Genomic DNA, 25,217 nt, shown 5'->3' with positions numbered 1-25,217 from the left:
AGGATCCACTTGATGTAACAATCCGGCTTTATTAGGTCATCCGGGAAGCGGGGGAGGAAGGAATTGTAACCACAGGGGTCTGACTAAGTGGCCGCGAAACTGCCGTTACCCCTTCCTCCCCCACTTCCCAGATGTCCTTATAAAGTCGCATTGTTGCATAAAATGAAGCCTGGTGAGTGCCGTCTGTATCCTCTACATACTGTCTGACTACTTTTTGTCTGGGACTGAGCACCACAGTGGCGTTGAGACATATGGTCTAAATGACAGTGTCTGCATCGTGATTTAGAATGGAGCAGTCTGCTTTTCCATTTGATTGTTTCAATAAAGAAGACTTCATGTGGTGAGTGCCTCCGATTTTCTCTTCTGTACTACCAGATTCCATAGCTTACTGCCTCTCTAGTAGGAAGAGCACCCTGTAGTTCTACATGATTTGCTTCTTCATACACGTGCTGATCTATGAGTAGTGCTGGTCCACTTTACCTTTAAATGTTATAAACTATAATAAAAGGTTTACACATTTTTCTGAGTATTGGACCCACTAATGGTCTTGGCTCCAAATACTGACCTTAATCAGGTTTTAGCTTTAACTTCATGAATATGATTGGTCAATTTGGACATCATTTCATACTGAATATAGAAGGAGTTGTCCAGACATAGAACATATTATTATCCAGTGATGTGTCTGCTAAAAATCTTGGATATATGTAGCCTGATGTAAATTTATTCTCTTGTTAGAGATGAGTAAACCTCAAGCATGCTCGGGTTGCAATGCCGGAGGAGCGCGGCATTTGATTACCGGTGGCTGAAGAAGGCTGAAAAATTGTCTTCATCGTCAGTTTAGGGGGCCAGTTCTTAACCTGTTACATAAAATCATTATAGTTACGGCTCCTACTTAAAATTTAATAAAAAAAAACAAAAAAACAACACCAACAAAAACTTTTGTTCAAAGACCTGTTAAAAGTTTGATCAGTTGGGGTCTGGTTAGTCAGACCCTTACTGATCATTACACAAAGTTGGGGAAGCGCTCAGTTAAGCCCTTTACTCCTCAGCTCCCTTCTATCTCCATGTTGCTGTAGGAGAAGGGCTCCATACACTTAGAGATTTATTACATGGGAGGATTTTTCAGCGATTAACGATCTCAAAGACCGCTATGACAAATGATCTTAAACCGTTCACCCTACTACACAGGACGATGATCGCTACTTACGGCCGTTCTTGTGCTCGTCTTTTCCTGGCTGATTGACCAGGGAATGACCGAACAACGTGTTAAAATTTGTGAACAATCAACAGTAAAAATAGGTCCAGATTCTATCAAACGATCAATGATTTCTAGTTGGTTGTTTAATCGTCTCCTTCTGTTACACAAAACAATCCAAACGATCTAATGATTTTTCGACTGATAATCATCCAGTGTAATACGGCCCTTACATTGGGGACCATCTCTTGCAAACAGTGAGGCAGTGAAAAGGTAATGTTTCTCCTGCTTCTAACAAGTGCCCAATTTTTTTTAAAGTGGCAATGCCCATTTAAAGTGGTCTGGTCCAAAGATAACAGAGTTTTGTGGAAAGGCCCCTTTTTATGAGCACCGGCTTTAAAAGAAAAAAAATTACTTTGCAGGACTATGTGTCCTCTATGCCCTGAAGTCATAGAGTCAACATTCATGCTACTGTTGTTTTATAATTTTATCAATTGTGGTTGCGAGTTGTGGTTGGAGTCACTAGCAAAACGACAATATCATTTGACAATATATAGCAGACCTGTTCCCCAGACCTTAAAGAAGGCTAGGATGTTTAAGCAGGATTTATGTTTTTCTGTAAAAATGTGTTGTATTGAACATCTTTCGTTGAAAAATATAATGAAACTGACAGAAGCCCTGAAGACGTGGCAGTGTCTTATCAGTATCTTAAGGCCCTATTCCACCAACAGATCTGACGACAGATTATCTGCCAAAGATTTGAAGCCAAACCAAGGAACAGACTATAATCAGAGATCAGGTCATAAAGGAAAGACTGAGATTTTTCCTCTTTTCAAATCCACTCCTGGGTTTGGCTTCAAATCTTTGGCAGATAATCTGTCGTCAGATCTGTTAGTGGAATAGGGCCTTTAGTTTAGAGACAGTTGACATCTATAGTATTTAACCCCTTAACGACATCGGGCGTAAATTTACGCCCTGATGCCGGTAAGGACATTCAGAGCGGGGCCGCGCGGCGACCCCGCTCTGAACCGCGGCGGTCCCGGGTGCCGCTTGTAGCCCGGGACCGTAGGTATTAGCGGGCACGGTCCGATCGCCGTGCCCGCTAATACAGTAATCAGATGCAGCTGTCAAACATGACAGCTGCGTCCGATTACCGGATTCAGCCGTTCCCTGGTGTCTAGTGGCGGAGATCGCTCCCCCGGGATGTTATCCCGGAGGAGCGATCTCCGTTTCTGAAGCCGGCTGGGGACCGCTCCAAGATGGCGCCGTCCCTGGCTCGGCACTCGTTTACTTCCGGCTGCAGCAGCCGGAAGTAAACGAGTGCCTATCTCATGGATCTCTGCAGCATATCTATGCTGCAGAGATCTCTATGAGAGATCAAAGCACTTATACTAGAAGTCCCCCAGGGGGGCTTCTAGTATAAGTGTTAAAGTAAAAAAAAAAGTGTTGTTAATAGTAAAAAGCCCCCTCCCCTAATAAAAGTCTGAATCACCCCCCTTTTCCCAGGTTATAAATAAAAGTAAAAAAATAAATAAATAAACAAACATGTTTGCTATCGCCGCGTGCGTAATCGCCCGAACTATTAATTAATCACATTCCTGATCTCGCTCGGTAAACGGCGTCAGCGCAAAAAAATACCATCAAATCCAGAAAAATTGTAATAAAAAGCGATCAAAAAGTCATATATGCGCAATCAAGGTACCGATAGAAAGAACACATCATGGCGCAAAAAATGACACCTCACACAGCCCCTTAGACCAAAGGATAAAAGTGCTATAAGCCTGGGAATGGAGCGATTTTAAGTGACGTATATTTGTTGACAATGGTTTAAATTTTTTAAAGGCCATCAGATACAATATAAGTTATACATGTTACATATCGTTTTAATCGTAACGACTTGAGGAACATGCATAACAAGTCAGTTTTACCCCAGGGCGAATGGCGTAAAAACACATTTCCCCCAAATAAACAAAATGCTTTTTTTTTCAATTTCACCACACTTTGAATTTTTTTCTGGTTTCGCAGTGTACTTTATGCAAAAATTCAGCCTGTCATTGCAAAGTACAATTAGTGACGAAAAAATAAGGGCTCATGTGGGTTTCTAGGTGGAAAAATGCAAGTGCTATTGCCTTTTAAGCACAAGGAGGAAAAAACTAAAACGCAAAAATCGAAATTGGCTCTGTCCTTAAGGGGTTAAGGGTTGTTGAAAAATAAACATGCCATCCATCACACTAGGAAATACCCTTTATTAAAAAAAAAAGAAGCTTTTTCAAAGCTAAAAAGAAACAAACAAACATTTGTAGCATTACTTTGTCAAATACATAGAGGCATAGAGGCAGATTTACTGTATCTCATCCATCTTTAAAACACATACCCTACAGATATTTACAGAAGAAGAATTTAAATCCTGTTACTTCAAGGGTCAAGAGCGATTAGTGTAAGGGCAAACTAGGAAACATGGAATAGAGAGGAATACAAATAACATGAAGAGATTTTGTACAAGAACATTTGAGCTGAGTCTGATGCTGAGAGTTCCCCACCCATCTTAGCCCTGGGGTACTGTATATGAAACACAGCAAACTCTTAATGTCAGACCCCAAAATACATTAAACAATATGCTGCATAATTTATACAGACATCAGAGCCCACAAGTAATTCAGTCTCCAGAAGTAAACAAAATAAATAAAAAAAATTATATATATATATATATATATATATATATATATATATATATATATATATATATAGGGACCAAAATGTTCATATGGCTGATGGTGCTGTGAAAAAAGAAAAAGACGTACTTACCTACCTCAGTCCCCAACAGCTTCCACTGTAATGTTGTCAGGTTCCTCACCTGTCACTCTTCTTCTTACTTCTGAACTGGACTCTGCAGTGACAGCCTTATCATTCAACGACTAATAATCCTTTTACACAGAGCAATAAATTGCTCAATTGATTGCATAACGATTTTGAAGCGACATTTTGTTTTTTATTCTCAATTTATTGCAAATTATCAGCGAGTGACCAGTGACGAGAATGCATTGAAAGACCTCAATTGGCGATTTCTCGCTCCTTGCTTGATCATTAACTGTATTTACATGAGCAAATTATCGCTTAACTGTGATCGTTATTGCGCAGATTTGAACGATAATTGCTCCCTGTAAAGGGAGCATTAGAAGTAGGAAGAGGCAGGACAAGTGAGAGCAAGATGACACCAAGAGATGCAGAGGTAGGTAAGTATGTCTGTCTTTAATTATTTATTTATTTATTTATTTATTTAATGGGACGCCAGCTAAACATAAACATTATTTCATAATTGCAAAAAAATTGCAAACATTCACCTGATACTGACCAGACAGAGGCCTGCACCAGTTGCAAATGTCCCAAATGATAAATTGAGTTCAAATCCCGCATTATGGAAAATTTTTGGTGAATACTCAAAACGGGCAGATTAAAAAAAAAAAAGTTGCATATAAAAAAATATTCGTCTGTCGAAAACTGGTTCATAAATAGACAAATTAGACAAAACTGGGCAAAAAAATCCAATTATTTGTCTAAAAATAGGCGCAAAGCTCTTGATAAAGCCCCCTCATGTGTGAACTAATTCCAACAATGAATTTATAAATCCCCGCAGCAGCTCTGGTAGGCTGCTTCCCGGATTCTCCAATGCTGTCAATATGAAATAAGGATGATGTTCTTAGTAGGATCAGACTAGGGTCAACATAGCAATATTCAACAAATATTATGGCTAGACCATTATGATTTATTTTTGTTTTAAACAACCAGTTTTATGTCCAGTCGTAACAATCCAATATAATAGATGTGAGAGCACATTAGAGAAGTCTGAGATCTCTGACCACTACTGAGTTACAGAATGAGAGAGATCTGAAAAGTGCTGACACCTCAAATACTGGAAATCTGACATAACATTCTACGCAGACTGACATTGACTAGAATGGCCCTTGGCTTGGAATGTAGTGTCAGATTTCCAGTAAGAAATCTCTGAACAGTGCCAAGAATGTAAGTCCTCTATAAAGGCCTTTAATCAGTCTTGGTTGAGATTACTTGACATTTCTCTCATGTACGCGGGAAGTAATTTTTTACTTTAAGGATTTCCTGCAAACTCTGTCCATGAGTGAGTCAAATATTAGAGCCACAAGTAAAGTCTACAAAGGGAACTTCAGGGATCTAGGTTGTCACTTTTGCTTCTGTTTCTCAGACACTAACATTGTCCGTATATTTAATAAATAACAAAGTGGCAGTCCACCGTCAGCTTCTGAGAAGGTAACAACCAACATGGCTACAATTACAATTGCCAGTTTGGGAAATCGTCAGCCACAATTTATTAAGCCAATATAATCCAATATTTTTAAGTATAAAAAAGCAACCTCCCTCAGCGACTGCTATAAAGTCTGATTCCAAAATATCCGGTGCTTCAGTCTGGGCGCTTGATCACCGGAAAGGACAGGTAGGAAACCCCGTCTTGCACAGGGGCGTAACTACTGCCATAGCCTCCTGAGCTGTCATCTTGCTACCAAGGAAGATGCCTACCATGGGAGACACTTTGTACTGGGAGTGTGTGTGTGTGTGTGGGAGGGGGGTAGGATAATAGGGGAGCTGTCTATTTTGGGGGACACTATGTACATGGGGGACCATGGAGGACTCTAAGGGAGATGCCTACCATGGAGGACACTAGGGGAAATGTCTACCATGGAGGACACTAGGGGAGATGTCTACCATGGAGGACACTAAGGGAGATGTCTACCATGGAGGACACTAGGGGAGATGCCTACCATGGAGGACACTAGGGGAAATGTCTACCGTGGAGGACACTAGTGGAGATGTCTACCATGGCAAGCACTATCTACTGGGAGGGGATACTAGAAGTGAGGCCCAACATATACTATGTACTGGGCGGAGGGTTAGCAAACAGGGGGATTACCTACAGTGGGATGGGGGAAGGAGGGGGGGCAATCAAAAGTATGCTATGGGGCCTAGCCCTTTCTAGTTACGCCCCTGGTCATGCATCTTTCGCCCATTTGTCCTGTTCAAGAACTTTCCTATGGGGAAAAAAAAAACTGATGACAACTAATGCATTTTTGTCATCAGTTGCCTGATATATGTGATGGGGGGGGGGGGGGCAGTTTTCTCGACTTACATGTAAGAAATTTATGTATACAAATTATTTTTTTCTTATTTTTAGAATGCTTTATTAGGGGGTTGGAACCAAATACTAGTTTTTCAGACCATGGTGTCAGTGTGATAAATTACGCCCCACCCCCCCCTGCATTCTTGCATTCAGTACTGAATTGTCCCCATTTATCACAGCCTAGATGCTTGCATTCACCCTTAACTATAGCCTTCACATATTATAAAAGACATATTTGTAGAAGGTATGGAACTATGTGTTTTGACATCTTTTCTGTTTCTTTGAATTTTCAGGTTGAAATAACCTGAATGTCGAGCCCTTAGCATGAGAGCAATAGGGGCTTACCCTTACGTCACATAGCCGGCATTCCACAATACTCTCTTATCTTTTACATCCTGAAACACTGCAGTTTGTCAATGAAATATTTACCATACATGTTTCAAAGCTCCTTTGATCATTTATGAGTTAAAATAAAGTGTAATGGCTTATTAAAATTACCCTTTGATGATGGTGCAATTTCTCAAGGCTTCTAATGTTGCATTAGAGAAAGATGCAGAAAGGGTGAGGTTATCTTTCCCATGTCATCAACATACGCGTCATCGTCTCGAATTTTAGGTCAATGTCTCCATAATGTTTTGCTGTATCTTCAAGTAAATACAGATGATTGAACGAACCCGAACCATCGGCATTTGACTCCAGCTGCCTTCCCGTTCCGTGGGGAAGGTGGAGACAGCCCAAGTACCGCCTAGAAAACAGGGATACAGCTGTCTCCACCTTTCCCACGGAACTGGAAGGCAGCGGGAGTCAAATGCCGATGGTTCGGGTTTGTATTACCCTTAACCTCGGCCCTGTTCGATCATCTCTAAAAGTAAATCATATCTTCTGAAGCTATACCTGAGATAAGAAATAAGAAATGTATCTGTATTTACAGTAGTGACAAGAAATTATAGTGTGACTGTAGTTACAAAAAACTTTTGACATGTCATAGATACATGTCAAAAGTTTTGATCAGTCCAAGTCGGAGTGTTCAGACCTGTACCGAATGGGAGAGTGAGCGAGAAGAGGACTGTTCTGCAGTGCTATCTGCTCCCCGCTCTGTGTTAGAAAAAAAGAGTCAGACTTACAATGGAGCTCTATGGAGCCCTACTCTTTTTCTAACTCAGAGTGGGGAGAAGACCATTCTCCTGATCAGTACAGATCTAAACATTCAGATCAGGAATGATCAAAACTTTTAACATGTTTCTATGACATAAAAAGAACAGAAATTGGAAGCACACCAATGACTCTGGAGGTTGCCTCTGTAGGTTGCACACTGCATGTCGCTAAAGTACAGACAAAAACCAAAAAGTGCAACAGCAACCTACAGGTGCAAGTGCTTATCGTACATACTCCCCGTGGCGTACACGCAATAGAAACCTGCTCTATGGATATAAAAAATGAGGATCTTAGCAAACCATGTCACCACGTTACAGAGTGTACCATGTTACCATGTTAAAGAGTGTACCATGTCACCACGTTAAGGTGTCCTCAGAGAGAAGGTCCCTACTCTAGCATTCCCACACTAGCAATGGCCTCTCCTGTTTGTTATTTTATGTCTCTACGACATGTCAAAAGTTTTTTTTTAACAACAGTTACACTTTAACAAATGTTTATAGGCTTATTGATTGTCATACAATTATATTACATATGGGGCCCCATGCTTAAAATAACACAGGACTGCAGCAACTAATCCCTACCAACAATGAAGACGTGTCATCCATAGCCGCATTGCTAGAGACTTAATCATAGCTGTAATCAGTCATATTCCATGTTATCACTTCAGACAAGTAAATAAAGACTCAACGAGCAGGAAAATCAGTAGATGTAAAAAAGAAGTTTATTGTAGGAAAAAAATCGATGTGTCTGGTGTGTGAGTGATTATTCAGTGCTAAATGTTGTCTCTGACCTATTCATTAAAAATTACTTTTCTTATTTTGCTTATTAAAAGCAATCTTAAAGTGGCCGTACACATTAAAGGGGTTATCCTACACGACAAAAACATGACCACTTTATTCCAGACACAGCACTGCTCTTGTCTTTAGTTCGGTTGGGGTTTTGTAAATTGGTTCCTTTGAAGTGAATGGAGCTTAATTGCTAGAGATGAACAAAGCGAATTCATCGAAACACAATTTGCTGCGAATCGGGACGTCAATTCGATCCGTTCTGCAAAGTGAATCCCCGCCAGTTTGCTAAGGAAATTGCCAAAAACTAAATGCTGTCTGGAGTGTCACTGGGCGGGGGAAAGGGATTACCCATAAACCCTAGTGCCCGTCCAATCAGCTGCAGGTCCCTCTGTCAAGTCAGCACCTCCCCCCCCCCCTATATAAGGAGGTTCTGTAACGGAGGTGGCCAGTCGGCTGTGTGTGGAGGAGAGAGCTGGATGGCAGCAGGCAGTTACAGCAGAGCAGGGAGAGACTAACAGAGTGATATAGGGACAGAGAGGAGAAGAAAGCAGTGAGAGACTAACAGAGTGATATAAGGACGGAGAGGAGAGGATAGGAGGGCTGATTGTGGTGGATTGTTTGTTATAGCTACTAACCAAGTGTCCAGTTTACTAAGTACCTCGGGGCCTATAGGAATTCATTGGGGCAAGTGAGGACACTGTCCATATTATTCACTCACTGGGCCCTGTACACTCCTGTTGAGTTATGCCAAGTTACTGGGATCAGGGAATGGAGCGTGCGCCTTACATAATCAGTGCTCGCACTCCACTCCTACTGTGTTATAAAAGTTAGGTTTCATTTGATTGGATGAGTGACTAATCGATTTTTATTTATTTTTTTTTTGAATTTTTGGTACTTTTACAAGAATATGTGTTAACAAATTCCCCCTTCTATAATAGTCCCAGTATTGTAGCTACTATAGTTTGGCTGCTTTATTGAAATTTGTTAAGATTCATTTCGTGAATATTAACAAATTTTGACTCAAAATTTGTGAAGCTTGCGAAACGAATTTCCAGATGCTTTGCTCATCTCTTTTAATTACAAACCACACCTGAACTTGAGACAAGAGAGGTGCTGTCTCTGGAAGAAAGTGGCCATGTCTTTGTAGCACTGGATAACCCCTTTAAACTCCTGTGAACCTGCTGTCTTTGATCTGGTCTTCAATCATCCAATGTGTATAGGGGCCTCCTGAATTTCCCCCATTAGAAGACATTGCTGACGATGGATTTTAACATGTCTGATTTTTATGTTTTTTGGGGGGAAGATGGACCACTGCAAGACAAAGGTTTCTCTTCCCATTAAGAACACATGTTTTTGGAATAGCTGTCGAGAAAAACATTCAGCCAACAGCTCTCTAAAATGTATGGCCGGTGGTTCTCAGCTAACAATAGCTTCATCAATACCTCTAACCTCATAAAGTAATATTGTATATTGAACCTTGTCTTTTTGTGCAATATAAAACCATAAAATGGACGGTTTAACCATATGACTAATAAGTCAGTTACTGTTGTTATCCAATTGTTAGAAAACCTTAGCAACTGTCTTTGAGCGCGTACCATCTGGAGCCATAATTCTTGATATGTTGATGCGATCTGAACATATTGCAGCTGCTAGCATTGATTATAGTGATAAAAATATCATAAAAGACTGGGTGTGATCAACGGAAGGAATGTCTATACATTACTGAACATGGATAATCATTACGCTTTGTTTTCCCTTGTATTGTGCAAATTTTCGGATAACCCAATTGTGCTGACAATAAGCTTCCCTACATTCCCTGTGCATTGTACCTACATTCTGTATGAATACCATTAAATCAATGATGCTATTGGATAGGCTCAATAAACAGACAGTCTATTGTTAATGGTATATAATAATGTACCTCTTCGAAAACACTTACATTGTTTAACCCCTTCACGTCACATGGCTATAGATATTCCTGCTGCACGTACTCCGTATATAAACGTTCCTGACTTTGAAGGGGTTTGATTGTGTGCAGGGCTGTTTCAATGCGATTGGCCCTGCACACAATACTGTCACCAGGAAATAACAAGCAGCCGTGGTGACACAGCTGCCTGTCATTAACCGCCTTAAACACAGTGAGGCACAGCGATCACAACATTCAAGATAGTCAGTGACAGGACAAGGACCTGTCACTGACTGATAGGGACCCCTGCAGCATATGGGGGTTCCGATCACTTTTACCGGCAGGCGTGGGTAAGCCACTTACCTCAATCCTGTTTGATCTTTGTTCTGTGCATAGAGTCTGCTCTCAGGCAGACTCTATGTACAGATCGCTGATAATACTGATGAATGCTATGCTATGGCATAACATTCATAATTATATATGCAATACAAAATGTGTAAAAATAAATAAATAAAAGTTTTAAAACAATAATAAAAAGATTTATATTAACCCTTTCCCATTATACAAATAGAAATATTAAAAAAAACATAAAAAAACTAATATATTGTATAATGAAGCGTGTGAAATTGTCTGATCTAATAAAATATAACAACATTGTCCCCGCACGGTGAACAGCGTAAATGAAAAGCGGGAAAAAAAACAAACAAACAGGATTGCTTATTTTTTTAAAATTATATATTAGAAAAAATTCTTACAAATCAAAATTTTTCTCTTACGCCAATATGATACCAATAAAAACTAGAGATTATGGTGCAAAAACTGACACCAGAACCAGACCGGTAGATGGAAGAATAAAAGCGTTATTGATCTTAGGCTTCAATTTGACCTGGACATCCGGGCATCAATGACCTTGGTCACGAAGGGGTTAAACTTCTAATATATTTATTTTAATGGGGCAGCTGCAATAAATTTCTCACTGTTTAATATAATAGACCTTTTCCATTAATTGTCATGTCATAAAAAAACTGCATCTTCTAACAATATTTTTATGTGTTTTTGGGTCTAGGTTTTTGATCCAATTTTTCAAAATGTCTGCACTGGTGGATACACTGTCCTTGCTTTCATCTTTACATGATGAAGGCAGGAGCGAAAGCATTATAGAGCCCCACTACAAGGAATGGTATCGAGTGGCCATCGATGCTCTGATTGACGGTGGAATTGCTTCATATCAGGAGTTTCTTGTTAAGGAACGAGCTACAGAATTCCTGGCAGAAGATGAACTGAATTATATCACAAAACATATCCAGAAGCCAGTGGACAGTGATGACCCTCCCCAAGGAGAGACGACGGATGATACCTCATCTTCTGGGACTTACTGGCCTATGGAGTCTGATGTAGAAGCACCAAATCTTGACCTCGGTTGGCCGTATGTAGCGCCGGGACAAATAGGAGCTACGGATGTCAACCTTTATTTTCATCCACCGAGAGGGCATCCACTCACCATCAAAGAAATGGTCAGGAAGAGTATCAAAGAGGCTAGAAAGGTAAGAAAAACTGATTTATGTCACATCCATTCACTCCTGGGACTGTGTCATGTGATTTCTAATGTAAGTCTATGCAGTTTGTCTAGGCCACAGACACAAAGCAGGAAGAGGTGCCCCCCTCCGTTTATACTACTAATTAGTCATGGTCTGAACACCCAGACTCTGACTAATAAAAACTTTTGACCTTTCTCTGACCTTTTGACCTTTCCATACACTGTTTTTTTTTTTTTCTTTTAGCTTACAATAAGTCTTTCAAGCACCATAATTATTAAGGGTATATTCACACGAACGGGCTCGCAGCGAGATTCTCGCTGTGAGCCCGGCAGGTCCTGGCAGTTCCCACTACACTACATACTTGCTGCGGTCTAAAGTATGGTAAAGTATGCTTACAGCGGGGGAGACGGCCGGGAGCAGAAGGGGTTAAGGGCGGCAGAATTACATACTCGCTGCGCAAGTATGTAGTGTATGGGAACTGCCAGGACCTGCCGGGCTCGCAGCGAGAATCTCACTGCGAGCCCGTTCGTGTGAATATACCCTAAGGAAGGTATATTTTAATTTAATTTTTTTTTTTAAAGGGAAAGTTCAGCAAAAAAAAAAATCAGATCAACTGGTACCAGAAAGTGCCATTGATTTGTAATTTACTTCTATTTAAAAAATCTTGTCTTCCAGTACTTAGTAGCTGCCGTATGTCCTGCAGGAAGTGGTGTATTCTTTCCAGTATGACACAATGCTCTCTGCTGCCACCTCTGTCCATGACAGGAACTGTCCAGAGCAGCAGAAAATCCCCATAGAAAACCTCTCCTGCTCTCCAGACTGGAAAGAATACACCACTTCCCGTAGGACATACAGCAGCTGATAAGTACTGGAAGACACAAGTGCTTTTTAAATATATATATCATTTTTTTTTTTTAAATTACCCCTTCAATAGTTTCCAAACGAAAACGCAGTACATGTTAACAGGCACATTTTACACAATTAGTCTTAGCAACACAATTGATATTAATTAGTTCACAATTTACACATTGATTACAGTATTGGCCCTCTATAATTGGAGCATCAGTTTACATTATTGATTCTAAATACTTACCTTGGCGTGTATATATGTATATGTTTCTATGTCGGTGTATATAGATGTATTGTTGTGTTCCAGTGGTAATTTATCTGGGGAGCAAACGGCTGCCATTATTTTGTGATATAATATCAAATATGTATTATATTGTTTGTGGGTTGCCCCCCCCCCTATTTTTTATGTTTATTGTTTGTTGTGTTTATGGTTTGATGGAATATTTGGGTAGATTCTTTTAGACCTTTATTAAAACTAATTAGGGCCACATGTATCATCCGGCGAATGGATGATTTTCGGCGGAAAGTGCCGATTTGCGTCTCTTTTTAAGCAAAAATGGCGGATTTGCGAATAAAATATTCGCAAATCGGCACTTTCCGCCGAGTACGCCAGGGGGCGGAAAGGGGGCCGAAAAGGGGCGGAGAGTGGGCGGAACGGAGGGCGCGGACTCAGAGTGTACGCCAAAATGTACGCCGAAAACCTACTCCAGTCCTCAGCTGGCGTAGGTTTTCGGCGGTGCGCAACGGCGCGCACGGGATTTATGTAGAGGCATTCCGCCTCTACATAAATCTCCGTAGCACCGGAGCTGCGGGGGAATTTTTACGTCCGGCGTAAAAAACGCCGGACTTAATAAATGCCTAGTGATTTGTTACTGGGTATTTATCAAGGGGATGATAGGTTTTTATCTGGTTTGTTGCCCTATTTTTGTTTTTTGTTTCGGTAAGGTTGGCTTCTAATATAAGTTTTGTGTAATGTAGGTAGAACAAGGTAGTGATCCTAACAACGAGTTTGTATAAAGAATGAGTGAACCTACAAAGAAATCCCAATAAGGAGGAAAATTCATATGCATTTTGCTTTAACTCAGCAGTTCTCGGGGGATGGCCCCATGACCGGAGAGAGAGACAAGCTTATTTTATGCTTTTATATGTAATGCACAATATAAGCTATGTTCACACAACGTTTTTTCAGCTCCGTTTAAAAAGACATCCGTTATTTTGAGGCTAAAATAACGGACGTTATTTAGCAGCCTGGCCTCCCCTTAGTGCAATGACTGGTGTTTGTACATTATTCTAGTTTGGTTACTAATTGGCCTTTGGATGCGGCTTAATTGAAAAGTCCATTGAATTTAATAGTAAAAACGGAGAAAGAACGATGACGACAGAAAAACTGTGTGTGAACAACTAATAAAAAAACGTCCGCTATTTGCAAAAGACGTCCAAAAATAATGATCATGTTCATTATTTTGACGTCCGCGGCAAAAACGTCCATTATTCAATACACTGTGTGCATTGGACGTCCGTCTTCTCATTGAGTTCAATGCATTGCCATTGCAGTCAGTTAAATCGCGGCAAAAACGGACGTTATTTTAAATATGAAAGTCGGCTGCTTTTTCTCTATTTTTGACGTTGTGTGAACATAGCCATACATTGTATTGAATGACGGGACGTCTTTTGAGGCGGACGCATTCAATACAATGTGTGAAAAAAGACGTCCGTTATTCCATAGACTTCAATGCATTTTATTTAAGTCCCTTAAAATGATGCAATAACAGACGTCTTTTTAAACACAAAAAGCGGACGCATTTTTCCTTTTTTTGACGTTGTGTGAACATAGCCAAACAGAGGTCTACTTTCCTATGAATTGTGCAATTGCCTTTGAATTAGCAGGACTGTTACCTTATAAAACACTTTCTTTACAATAAGTAATTTACCATTACTCAATATGTAGGAAATATTAAATAGGTGTTAAGAAATATAAAGTGGATGTTTCCGCTGAACAGGTCTAACATTGACCGTACGTATTAGTTACAACTAACAGTGATCTCAGGTGTGTGGGGGGTTCTCATGATTTTCGTCTGGTAGAAAATATTGTATTTATTTATTTCTAAAAACATATACAGTGTTGCCTTGGATTACAAGCATAATTCGTTCCGGGACTGCGCTTGTAATCCAAATCCACTCTCAAATCAAAGCAAATTTTCCCATAAGAAATCACTGAAATGCAGACAATTGGTTCCACACCCCAAAATAATGATTTTTTAAAAAAAATCTGAACAACATGTAAAACAAATGAAACAAACATTCAGAAACAGCTGAATATGTCATATTATAAGTTACATCAACATGTGGAGTATAATGTATAGAAAGTGCATAAACCTGAAAAACAGCAGCAGTTTGTAGATACAGGATGAAACTGCAGATCCCCATAATGCAGTAGTGTAGTACAACAAGCTAGAATAGAGAAGCAGGGCTGCTGTCAGAGGTCTTTGTGGTCACATGACAGCAATGGGGAAGAGGTATGTGATCAGGAAGTGAGAATCACAGAGCTGTGCAGGAGACCAGAGACAGAAAATTTATATACAGCAGTGTGTATAGCTGAGTGTAAGTGTAGGCACATTATAGCAGCAGTGTGTATAGCTGAGTGTGAGTGCAGGCACATTATAGCACCAGTGTGTATAGCTGAGTGTAAATGCAGGCACATTATAGCAGGAATGGAGAGGATGGGAAATACAAGGGCTGACAGAGACTGCAGGGAGCAGGAAGGAATGAGCAGGGCAGATGTGGGCACAGTATAGTAGCACTATCTGTCCGGGGAGAGAGGGGTTACAGCTATCAATACATTACTCCCACAGTCCTGTCCCCTGATGCAAGCCCCAGCCTGAAGTGGATCTTCTATGATTTGGAAGATGAGGGAGACTTCCTGGGTCAGAGTTCAGGGCTGCAGACCTTGCTATGCAGACCATTTTTTGCACGAACATCAAAATATTATTAACACCTTCAAGACAGAGCCCATTGATGCCCTAGTCAAATTATTGAAATGTTCCTCCCCGCTTTCTAAGAGCCACCTACAGGGCTGGTTGGGGTGTCTTTTTTTTGCCATGATCTCTAGTTTTTATTAATATCATATTGGTGTAACTGAAAAATTTTGATCGCTTTTTATTATTTTTTTTTCTGATATATAATTTTAAAAAATCATTAATCGTGGTGTGTGTGTTTTTTTTTTTTTCCATTTACGCCGTTCACCGTGGGGGGACAATAATGTTATATTTTAATGGATCGGACAATTCTGCACGCTACAATACATAATATGTTTATTTATTTATCAGCGATCTGTGCATAGAGCCTGCCTGAGAGCAGATTCTAGGCACAGATGGCCGATCCAACAGTACGCAGGTAAGTGACTTATCCCTGCCTGTGGGTAAAAGCTTGTCCTGTCACTGAGTACCTTAAAAGCTGTGATCGCTATAGATCGCGGCGTTTAAGGGGTCAATGACAGACAGCTGTGGAATCACAGCTGCCTGTCATTATGCTGGGATCTCCAGACACTGATGTGTGCGGGGCCACTCTTACTGCAGCGGTCCCGCACACATCTACAGCCCCTCAGTCAGGAACGTGTATATATATATGTATATATATATACATTCCTACTGCACGGGGTATGTGCAGTAGGAATGTATATGTACGGATTGCTGAGGTGAAGGGGTTAATTATCAATTATTCACGGACGTTATTTTGCAAACAACTAGCATTATTTTTTGTTATTCACACACATTTTTTTTTTTTTAACCGTCCTTTCACCCTCTTTACTACGAAATTCAATGAACCTTCAAAAAAGAACCAAACCCAAAAGGGCCTGAACTACTGTAGAATAGTGTATCAACAGCCTCAAAATGACATCAGTCCTTTTAAAAGGGAAACAGAAAAAAGGTCATGTGAACATAACCCATATCTGCATCTCTGAGCATGATATAGAGTTGACAGATACCCTTTAAACCCAAATTTTTTGTCTCTCTCACTCCGGTTAAAGGGGTACCTTTTTCTTTCAAATCAACTGGTTTCAGAAAGTTATATAGATTTTTAATTAACTTTTATTTAAACATCTCCCATACTTATCAGCTGCTGTATGTTCTGCAGTAAGTGGTGTTTTCAGTTTTCTTTTCAGTCTAATAAAGTGCTCTCTGCTACCACCTCTGTCCATGTCAAGAACTGTCCATAGGCAGAGAGGATTTCTATGGGGGTTTGCTGCTGCTCTGGACACTTCCTGAGATGGACAGAGGTGGCAGCAGAGAACACTGTGTCAGAATGAAAATAAAACAATATTCCCTGTAGGGCATACAGCAGATAATTAGTATGGGAAGACTTGAGATTTTTAAACAGAAGTAAATTACAAATCTATATAACCTTTCTGAAAACACTGGATAGCTGGATAACCCTTTTGATGTATAGTAGTTTTTCTCTCTTCTATTTTTTTTTAGCTATTCAGCAACCTTCAAAGAAAATCTACTTATTGTTAAACCATTTAATCATATACTGCCCTTGAAACACAGCATTCACTTAGTTATCTGCCTTGAGAGCATAGCAAAGCAGTCAAGTGTCATCGGAAACAAAAGAAGTGCAACAAATTGAGGTCAGAACTAAGATGTAGCAACTTAATCAATTCTCCCCCATGAGCCTAAATCGGAGGCGTCACTTGTACTTGTACCCCTCTTTCTCAGATCAGCATGTAACATGTATAAATAATGTGCATGCCTTTAGTTAAAAAACAAAACAATGTGGACTCATTAAATCACTACCGCATGATTTTTCACAAGGTATGACTGAGCACTATTAGGCAATTTCAGATACCTGGACTCAGTATGGAAATAGACTGTGGTATAGGCTATGGTATAATACTTATTAAACGTGTGAAGAAAGAAAGTTGCGGGCACTCACCAGTCCAATGCGTTTATATCTGATTTATTTCAGTAGGGAGTGTGGAGCAGGCACGTCCTCACCGACTGACAACAAGTGTTTCAGGCGCACAACGACCGTTCAGGGACCAATGACCTGATGAAGTGTCATGTGCGCAAAACACTTGTTGTCAGTCAGTGAGGACGTGCCTGCTCTACACTCCCCCTTCTCTGCACAGATGAAGTTTTTTAATGAAATAAATTGGATGTGAACACATTGGACTGGTGAGTGCCCAAAACTTTTTTTCTTCACGTGGTTACCCTGTAGGATTTTTTATGTCCCTTTTTGTCTCATAGTGCTTTTCATTCAATTAGATGTTGACCCAAAGTCATGTGAACAGCTTATTTCAATTTCTTCCTCCATCATCTGTGGTCATGTGCTTCTCCAGCTACTGCACCCCCAGCATTTCTTGTAATTGCTACCTTTTGTGTTACACCCAGGGACCAGGTGTACATTGTAGAGTGTAAAGCTAGCAAACAATACTGTTTACACACACACACAATGGGGGACATTTATCAAAAATATAAGTCTTTTTTCTTGGAGTGGAAAAGTCGGCTTTTGCGGCTTTTCCGGCACAAACACCAATCATGCCTACTTCAGCTTAGGTTGACAGTAGGCATGATTCATCATGTGCGACTAACTAAAATAGTCGCACATGGGTCGCAGACTGACTCGACACTAGAGGTCGTGTATTTCACCACCTAATGTGGAGCCGGTATGCTCTGTGGGTCGGGTGCAGTGCACACAGTCCATGGAGTGTAAGGGGTTAAGTAGTAAAAAAAAATGCATAGGATCCCCCCCCCTTTTCAATAACCAGCCAGGCTAAAAGCCAAGCAACAACATCCTAGTAGTACCAGGGTGAGAAGGGCCATTTATTTTGGCCCTCCCCAGCCTAATAATACTAGCCTGCTGCCCCCCAGTCTAGGAGCGCCAATTTTGACCCTCCGGGACTACTGGCACCTGGCTCTTCACAGTACCCCTGGTGGCATTGGGTACTGGGGTAATAATGGGGGGGGGGGGTAGTGTTAGACAATTGATACCGGCTAACACTAAGTCCCGACTTAGTAATGAATTCCGTCTATCAGACGGCTTCCACACCTAAGTCTGTAATTTAATGGAAAAAAAAACACAACACACCAAAAACATTTTATTAAAAAAAAAATACCCCTCATTGACTATTTTATTGCACATTAAAATCATCAACTTAGTCCAAACGAATCCAATGTAATCCTCTGCATAATGGTATCTGAAAAAAAAGGGGGAAGAAAATGCTCATTACCTAGGAGGCGAACCAGGGCCAATGAGACTATTAGGGTACAAACACACACGGCATATACGCTGCGTATTTACTGCTGCGATACGCAGCAAATACGCAGCAGAATCGCAGCAGATTAGATCTAAATAACTGAACACAGCATCAAATCTGCACCATCAAATCTGCTGCGTATCTGCTGCGTATACGCTGTGTGTGTTTGTACCCTTAAGAGACAATTCTGAGACAAACAAATCTGCACCACATAAAATAGACCAGGCTTATCCCTGATAATAAATTGCACTTTAAATAGACCAGTCTATTCTTACCAAAGAAGAAATACACATCTAGAAAAATTCCCTGTTGATAAATCTCCCCCAATATTTATAATTTGATTAAAAAGTGGTAATAGCACTAAAAACTACTGTGCTTCTGTGCAGTTAGTGCAAAGAAGTGAAAGTTCATATATTTTTTTTATTTGATATTTATTTATTTGTTTAAGTCATATTTATATAACTTCTTCCCTCCACACGACGTACCGGTACATCCTGCTGCAGGTGTAGAGGTTGAGAGGGGTGGCGCTGCGATTACACTCTGAACCGCCGCGATCCTGTTTTCTTTCTGCAGCCCGGGACCACAGCTGTTAGTGGGTGCAGCCGATCGTCGCACCTGCTAATTAGGACAGTTGCATGCAGCTGTCAAACATGACAGCTGCATTTAAATGTCCTCTTAGCCCCATCCCTTGTGTCTAGTGGTCAGATCTCCCCCCGGTGATGCGATCCCGGAGCAGGGGATCAATTATCCTGGCCGGGCCGGGACTCAGCATCAGAATGATGCTGATCACGGCTTGGCAATCCATGTGTCTGGTCTGCTGCAGGCTAGAATAATAGAGCCCTGATCTAATGAATTAATGCTCTGTTTTATACACAACATTGATCTCAATGGGAGATCAGTGCTGTGAATATAGAAGTCCCCCTAGGGCTTTCAATTAATATAAGGGGAAAAAAAATACATATATATATATCTATATATATATTAATAAAAAATCCCCTCCACTATTAAAAGTTTGAATCACCCCCTTTTCCCATTATATAAATAACAACAAAAAATTTAAAAATAAACATATTTGGTATCGCCACGTGTGTAATCGCCCAATCTATTAAAATATACCATTCCTGATCTCGCATGATAAAAGCGATCAAAAAGTCGAATATATGCAAGTAAGATACAGATAGAGGCTGGGTTCACACTATGTAACTGTGCGGCTGTATTTTTTATGCGGCTGTAAATGTGCGGGTGAAACTCCGGCCGTGGGAAAAAATAGACATGTGGCTCAAAACATACGGTCATTTACTTGGAAATCTGGTTCAACTAAAAGTAACAAATAAAATGTTAAGAAAGTGATGGAAACACCTCTGGATGCATCTGGGAAAGCAGGGAACTCAGTTTACATGAATCGCTATTACCGGGGTTTGCGATCCTCTGCACTATAGCCGATGTGTCTCATGGTTAATATATTGAATTAATAAAACACATTTTCTGTCTAATAAAGTCCCTTTTATTGTTCAATAATTAAATGTAAACGATTCCATCATTTTGCAATTAAATATACTGTTAAAATAAATAAATATATAAATAAATGTATATTTATCTATATATTTATTTTTTGACAGTATATTTAATTGCACAATGATGGATTCGTTAGAATTAAATTATTGACCAACGAAACTGAATTTATTTAAACGAAAATGTGTTTTCTTAATTAAATATTAATTAGTACAGGAAACTCCATAAGCCGGTAATTCATATGCCGGCAATAGAGCATTCTGTACTAATCATCACTTAACTTTAATGAAAACATCAAATGTTTCTTCTAATTATGTTATGACAATAGCATTATTAGAAGAAACATTTAGAATTATATGTGCGCTCAGCTGATTGGCTGATCGGCTGAGCGCACATATAAAGAGCCGGTCCGCAGTACATTGACTTCATTGTGCTGCGGACCAGCGAAGAGGACACATCGAGGTGAGTATAGAGCTCTCCCCACCCCCTCCCCAGCACTGCACCCCTCCCAGCAAGGAAGGGGGGGTCACTTAACCCCTTCCTTGCTGGGATGGGTGCAGTCTGACATCAGTCTGGCCCCCAGGGGGTTAAGGGGGATGCAATACATCCTCCCTTAACCCCTTGGGGGTCAGACTGTAAGCAGCGATCTGTAAAGATGCTGCATACTGTAAGGAGCACAACACCGCTCACAATGATGGGTGTTGTGCTCCTGTTTGTGTGTTTTTTGTGTGTTTCTCCCTTTTTGTTTTTCAGATATCGGTATCCTGGGGATTACGTCGGATTCCGTGGACTACGTCGATGACCAGCGGTTTTTTAATGTTTTTTTTAATAAAATGGTCAATGAGGGGTGTGGGGGTGTTTTTATTTGAATAAAAAAATTTGAAAACTTGTGTCTTGTCTTTATTTCTTTACTTTATAGACTTAGTAGTGGAAGCCGTCTAATAGACGGAATCCATTACTAAGTTGGGGCCTAGTGTTAGCCGGTATAAAATGGCTAACACTAACCCCCTATTATTACCCCAGTACCCAATGCCACCAGGGGTACTGGGAAGAGCCGGGTGCCAGTGGTCCCGGAGCGTCAAAATTGGCGCTCCTGGACCGGGCGGCAGCAGGCTGGTAAGATTTAGGCTGGGGAGGGCCTAAAACAATGGCTCTTCCCACCCTGGTGTTACCAGGCTGCTGTCGTTTGGTTTTTAACCCGGCTGGTTATAAAAATAGGGGGGACCCTATGCGTTTTTTTTAATTAATAATTTATTTTTAAAAAAAAAACGCATAGGGTCCCCCCTATTTTTAGAACCAGCCGGGTTAAAAACCAAGCGACAGCAGCCTGGTAACACCAGGGTGGGAAGAGCCATTGGTTTAGGCCCTCCCCAGCCTAAATCTTACCAGCCTGCTGCCGCCCGGTCCAGGAGCGCCAATTTTGACGCTCCGGGACCACTGGCACCCGGCTCTTCCCAGTACCCCTGGTGGCATTGGGTACTGGGGTAATAATGGGGGGTTAGTGTTAGCCATTTTATACCGGCTAACACTAGGCCCTGACTTAGTAATGGATTCCGTCTATTAGACGGCTTCCACTACTAAGTCTATAAAGTAAAGAAATAAAGACAAGACACAAGTTTACAAATTTTTTTATTCAAATAAAAACACCCCCACACCCCTCATTGACCATTTTATTAAAAAAAACATAAAAAAAACGCTGGTCATCGACGTAGTCCACGGAATCCGACGTAATCCCCAGGATACCGATATCTGAAAAACAAAAAGGGAGAAACACACAAAAAACACACAAACAGGAGCACAACACCCATCATTGTGAGCGGTGTTGTGCTCCTTACAGTATGCAGCATCTTTACAGATCGCTGCTTACAGTCTGGCCCCCAAGGGGTTAAGGGAGGATGTATTGCATCCCCCTTAACCCCCTGGGGGCCAGACTGATGTCAGACTGCACCCATCCCAGCAAGGAAGGGGTTAAGTGACCCCCCTTCCTTGCTGGGAGGGGTGCAGTGCTGGGGAGGGGGTGGGGAGAGCTCTATACTCACCCCGATGTGTCCTCTTCGCTGGTCCGCAGCACAATGAAGTCACTGTACTGCGGACCGGCTCATTATATGTGCGCTCAGCCGAACAGCCAATCAGCTGAGCGCACATATAATTCTAAATGTTTCTTCTAATAATGCTATTGTGATAACATAATTAGAAGAAACATTTGATGTTTTCATTAAAGTAAAGTGATGATTAGTACAGAATGCTCTATTGCCGGCATATGAATTAACGGCTTATAGAGAGCTTCCTGTACTAATTAATATTTAATTAAAAAAACACATTTTCGTTGAAATAAATTCAGTTTCGTTGGTCAATAATTTATTTCTAACGAATCCATCATTGTGCAATTAAATATACTGTCAAAAAATAAATATATAGATAAATATACATTTATTTATATATCTATTTTTTTTAACAGTATATTTAATTGCAAAATGATGGATTCGTTAGAAATAAATTATTGATCAACGAAAGTGTCTTGATTACAAAGAAAATGTGTTTGATTAATTTAATATATTAACTATTAGAGGCATCGGCATTCGGCATCATTGCCGGCTATTTTTGAAGTACTCCGTACGGACCGCCTGTCAATCCACGGCCGCATATTCAGCCGCAAACAATGGTCTTGTTCATTTTTTACGGGTCCGTTTACGATAGGGCCGTAGATTCATACATAGTGTGCACTGTGCAGCCGCATATCCTATACTTCCAAGCATACACACGAACCACCAAAAATACCGCCGCACAATTACAGCCGCAAATACAGCCGCACTCTTACAACGTGTGAACCGAGCCCCCAAGTACAGATTATAGCGCAAAAAATTGTAGCTCACACAGCCCCATAAACCAAATGATATGGGATGGGATGGGAATAGAGCAATTTTAAAGAACATTTCGTTTTTTAAAAGATTTTAATTTTTTAAAAGAAGTCAGATAAAATAAAAGTTATGCAAGTTGCATATCGCTGTAATCGAACCAACTTGAGGATCATAGATAACATGTTAGTTTTAGTATAGGGTGAATGGTGTAAACACAAAACCACCCCAAATAAAAAAAATATTGTGTTTTATTTTTTAATATCCCCATATAATTTAATTTTTTTTTTTTGCAGCGAATTTTATGCAAAAATTAAGTCTGTCATTGCAAATTACAGTTAGTGGCACAACAAATAAGGGCTTGTGTGGGTATGTAAGTGAAAAAATGCAAGCGCCTTTTAAATGCGAAGAGGAAAAAAACTAAAATGTAAAGACGAAAATTGGTTCAAGGGAAGGGGTTAAAATTAAGTTAAATTAATTTTAATTTAAAATAAAAAATAAAGTGTCCATTTATTGCAACGCCTAGCCTGTTTACCATTAATGTGAATACACTTCCTTTATCAAAAGGGCCTTCACGGATAACAATGGGTTCCTCTGAGCTGATGTAAACTTGTTGATGTCCATCTTATCAAAAGAGATTTCCTATTTATATACTAAACTGACAATAAACATATCCTTGGTGTATTTTTTTATTTTTTATTTTTTTGAGAAATCTGATTGTGAAACTTCTGTTGTACATTCTCTTTGTTCAAAATCCTTTTATGTCCTTTTAGAAATGTTTTTGCTTATCTACCGACTATTTACATTGTTCCATCGCTAGCAACGACCTTTATGATAGCAAAAAAACAAGAAAAATTATTTCATAAATTATAAATAGAGATGAGTGAACATTTCAAAAGTCTAGTTCAGCCATTTCATTCTGAACCCAATAGCACTTAAACTTGTATAGCACTGTTTAAGAGCCCTAAAAACCCTTTAGGACACTGTTAGGTCACCCAGGATCTAAGTACTTTTAAAGGGTTGGCCACTCTATAGTAAAATTGTTTAGTGTACATTAAGCAGTTCAGAAGGATGGATAATAAGGTTATTTTTATTGTCTGTATTGTTTTATTGTCTCGATAACAACCCATTTCGGGGTTCTTGGACATTTTTTTAAGTTTAAGGGCACTATTACACGGGACGATTGCTCTGTCTCACAAACACATTATGGTCAATTTATGTATAAGCCAAAAATAGACTGTAGCAGCGAAACAATAAAAGCGTATAGTCACAGGAGGGAGGATATCAGTGATTCCGCCAGAAAGTGGGGGAAAAAAAGTCTATAATGGTTGTGCAATGAGGCCAAAATTGTTGTACAAAACACACTTAGGGTGCCGTCACGCGTACTGTATTGCAGCAGATTTCACGCTGCGATTTCCACAGCGAAATTTGCGGCAATGCTCAGTACTCTTATTTTCAATGGCTTTACATTCCTAGGCCATGTTCACATGGTGTAAGACAAGACGCTGGCTGTTCTGTGATTATCCCAGACACCGGCTATTCACTTCAGCTGAATTCGGATGCGAGTTCATCAGTGTGTGCCCGCATTCAAATTCCCCGCTGCACACAATGGAGCATGCGGCCTAAGCCCCACGCTCCATTGTGTGAACTGACAGGATCAATGAATAGCGGCCGCAGAAAACTGACATGTCAGTTTTTTGCGGTGCTGCTAGCGATCCCGGCTGGTTTGTATGCTATGTGTATACGCTCCGGCCGGGATTCCCTCTAGCTACAGTACAATGTAAGTTAAGTATAAATCACGGCCGTGTTGCATATCGGCAACAACAGCCATGATTGATACTTTACTTACATTGTGTGAACATAGCCTGACAGTGGATTTTTCATTCCCCTGCATGATCTTAGCCCCTCCCCACTTAACCCAGCATCTGCCAGGCTAACACATTACCTGCCCACATTACCCCCTGACTCTCTTTGTGTGCCCGCTCAGCCAATCCTGACGCCCGATTTCTGCACA

At 40.4% G+C, this 25,217-nt stretch overlaps 1 protein-coding gene across 2 annotated transcripts in view; it reads left to right on the top strand.

The window, feature by feature from the left end:
* Positions 1-25,217, top strand: part of FAM83B (family with sequence similarity 83 member B) — a 79,179-nt gene that overhangs the window by 16,497 nt on the left and 37,465 nt on the right. Inside the window, exons 1-2 of one of the 2 annotated variants that reach the window (XM_069973421.1) lie at positions 9,636-9,687; positions 11,260-11,737. In XM_069973421.1, coding sequence (XP_069829522.1) covers positions 9,686-9,687; positions 11,260-11,737 — 480 coding nt within the window. In that variant the 5' untranslated portion in view covers positions 9,636-9,685. Of the gene's footprint in view, positions 1-9,635; positions 9,688-11,259; positions 11,738-25,217 lie in introns of those variants that run through there. The other variant, XM_069973422.1, reaches the window with a different exon arrangement.

The sequence above is a fragment of the Dendropsophus ebraccatus genome, chromosome 6, assembly GCF_027789765.1.
Source record: "Dendropsophus ebraccatus isolate aDenEbr1 chromosome 6, aDenEbr1.pat, whole genome shotgun sequence".
NCBI lineage: Eukaryota > Metazoa > Chordata > Amphibia > Anura > Hylidae > Dendropsophus > Dendropsophus ebraccatus.
Note: the sequence above shows the minus strand (reverse complement) of the source record. Positions and strands in the feature narration are given on the sequence as shown.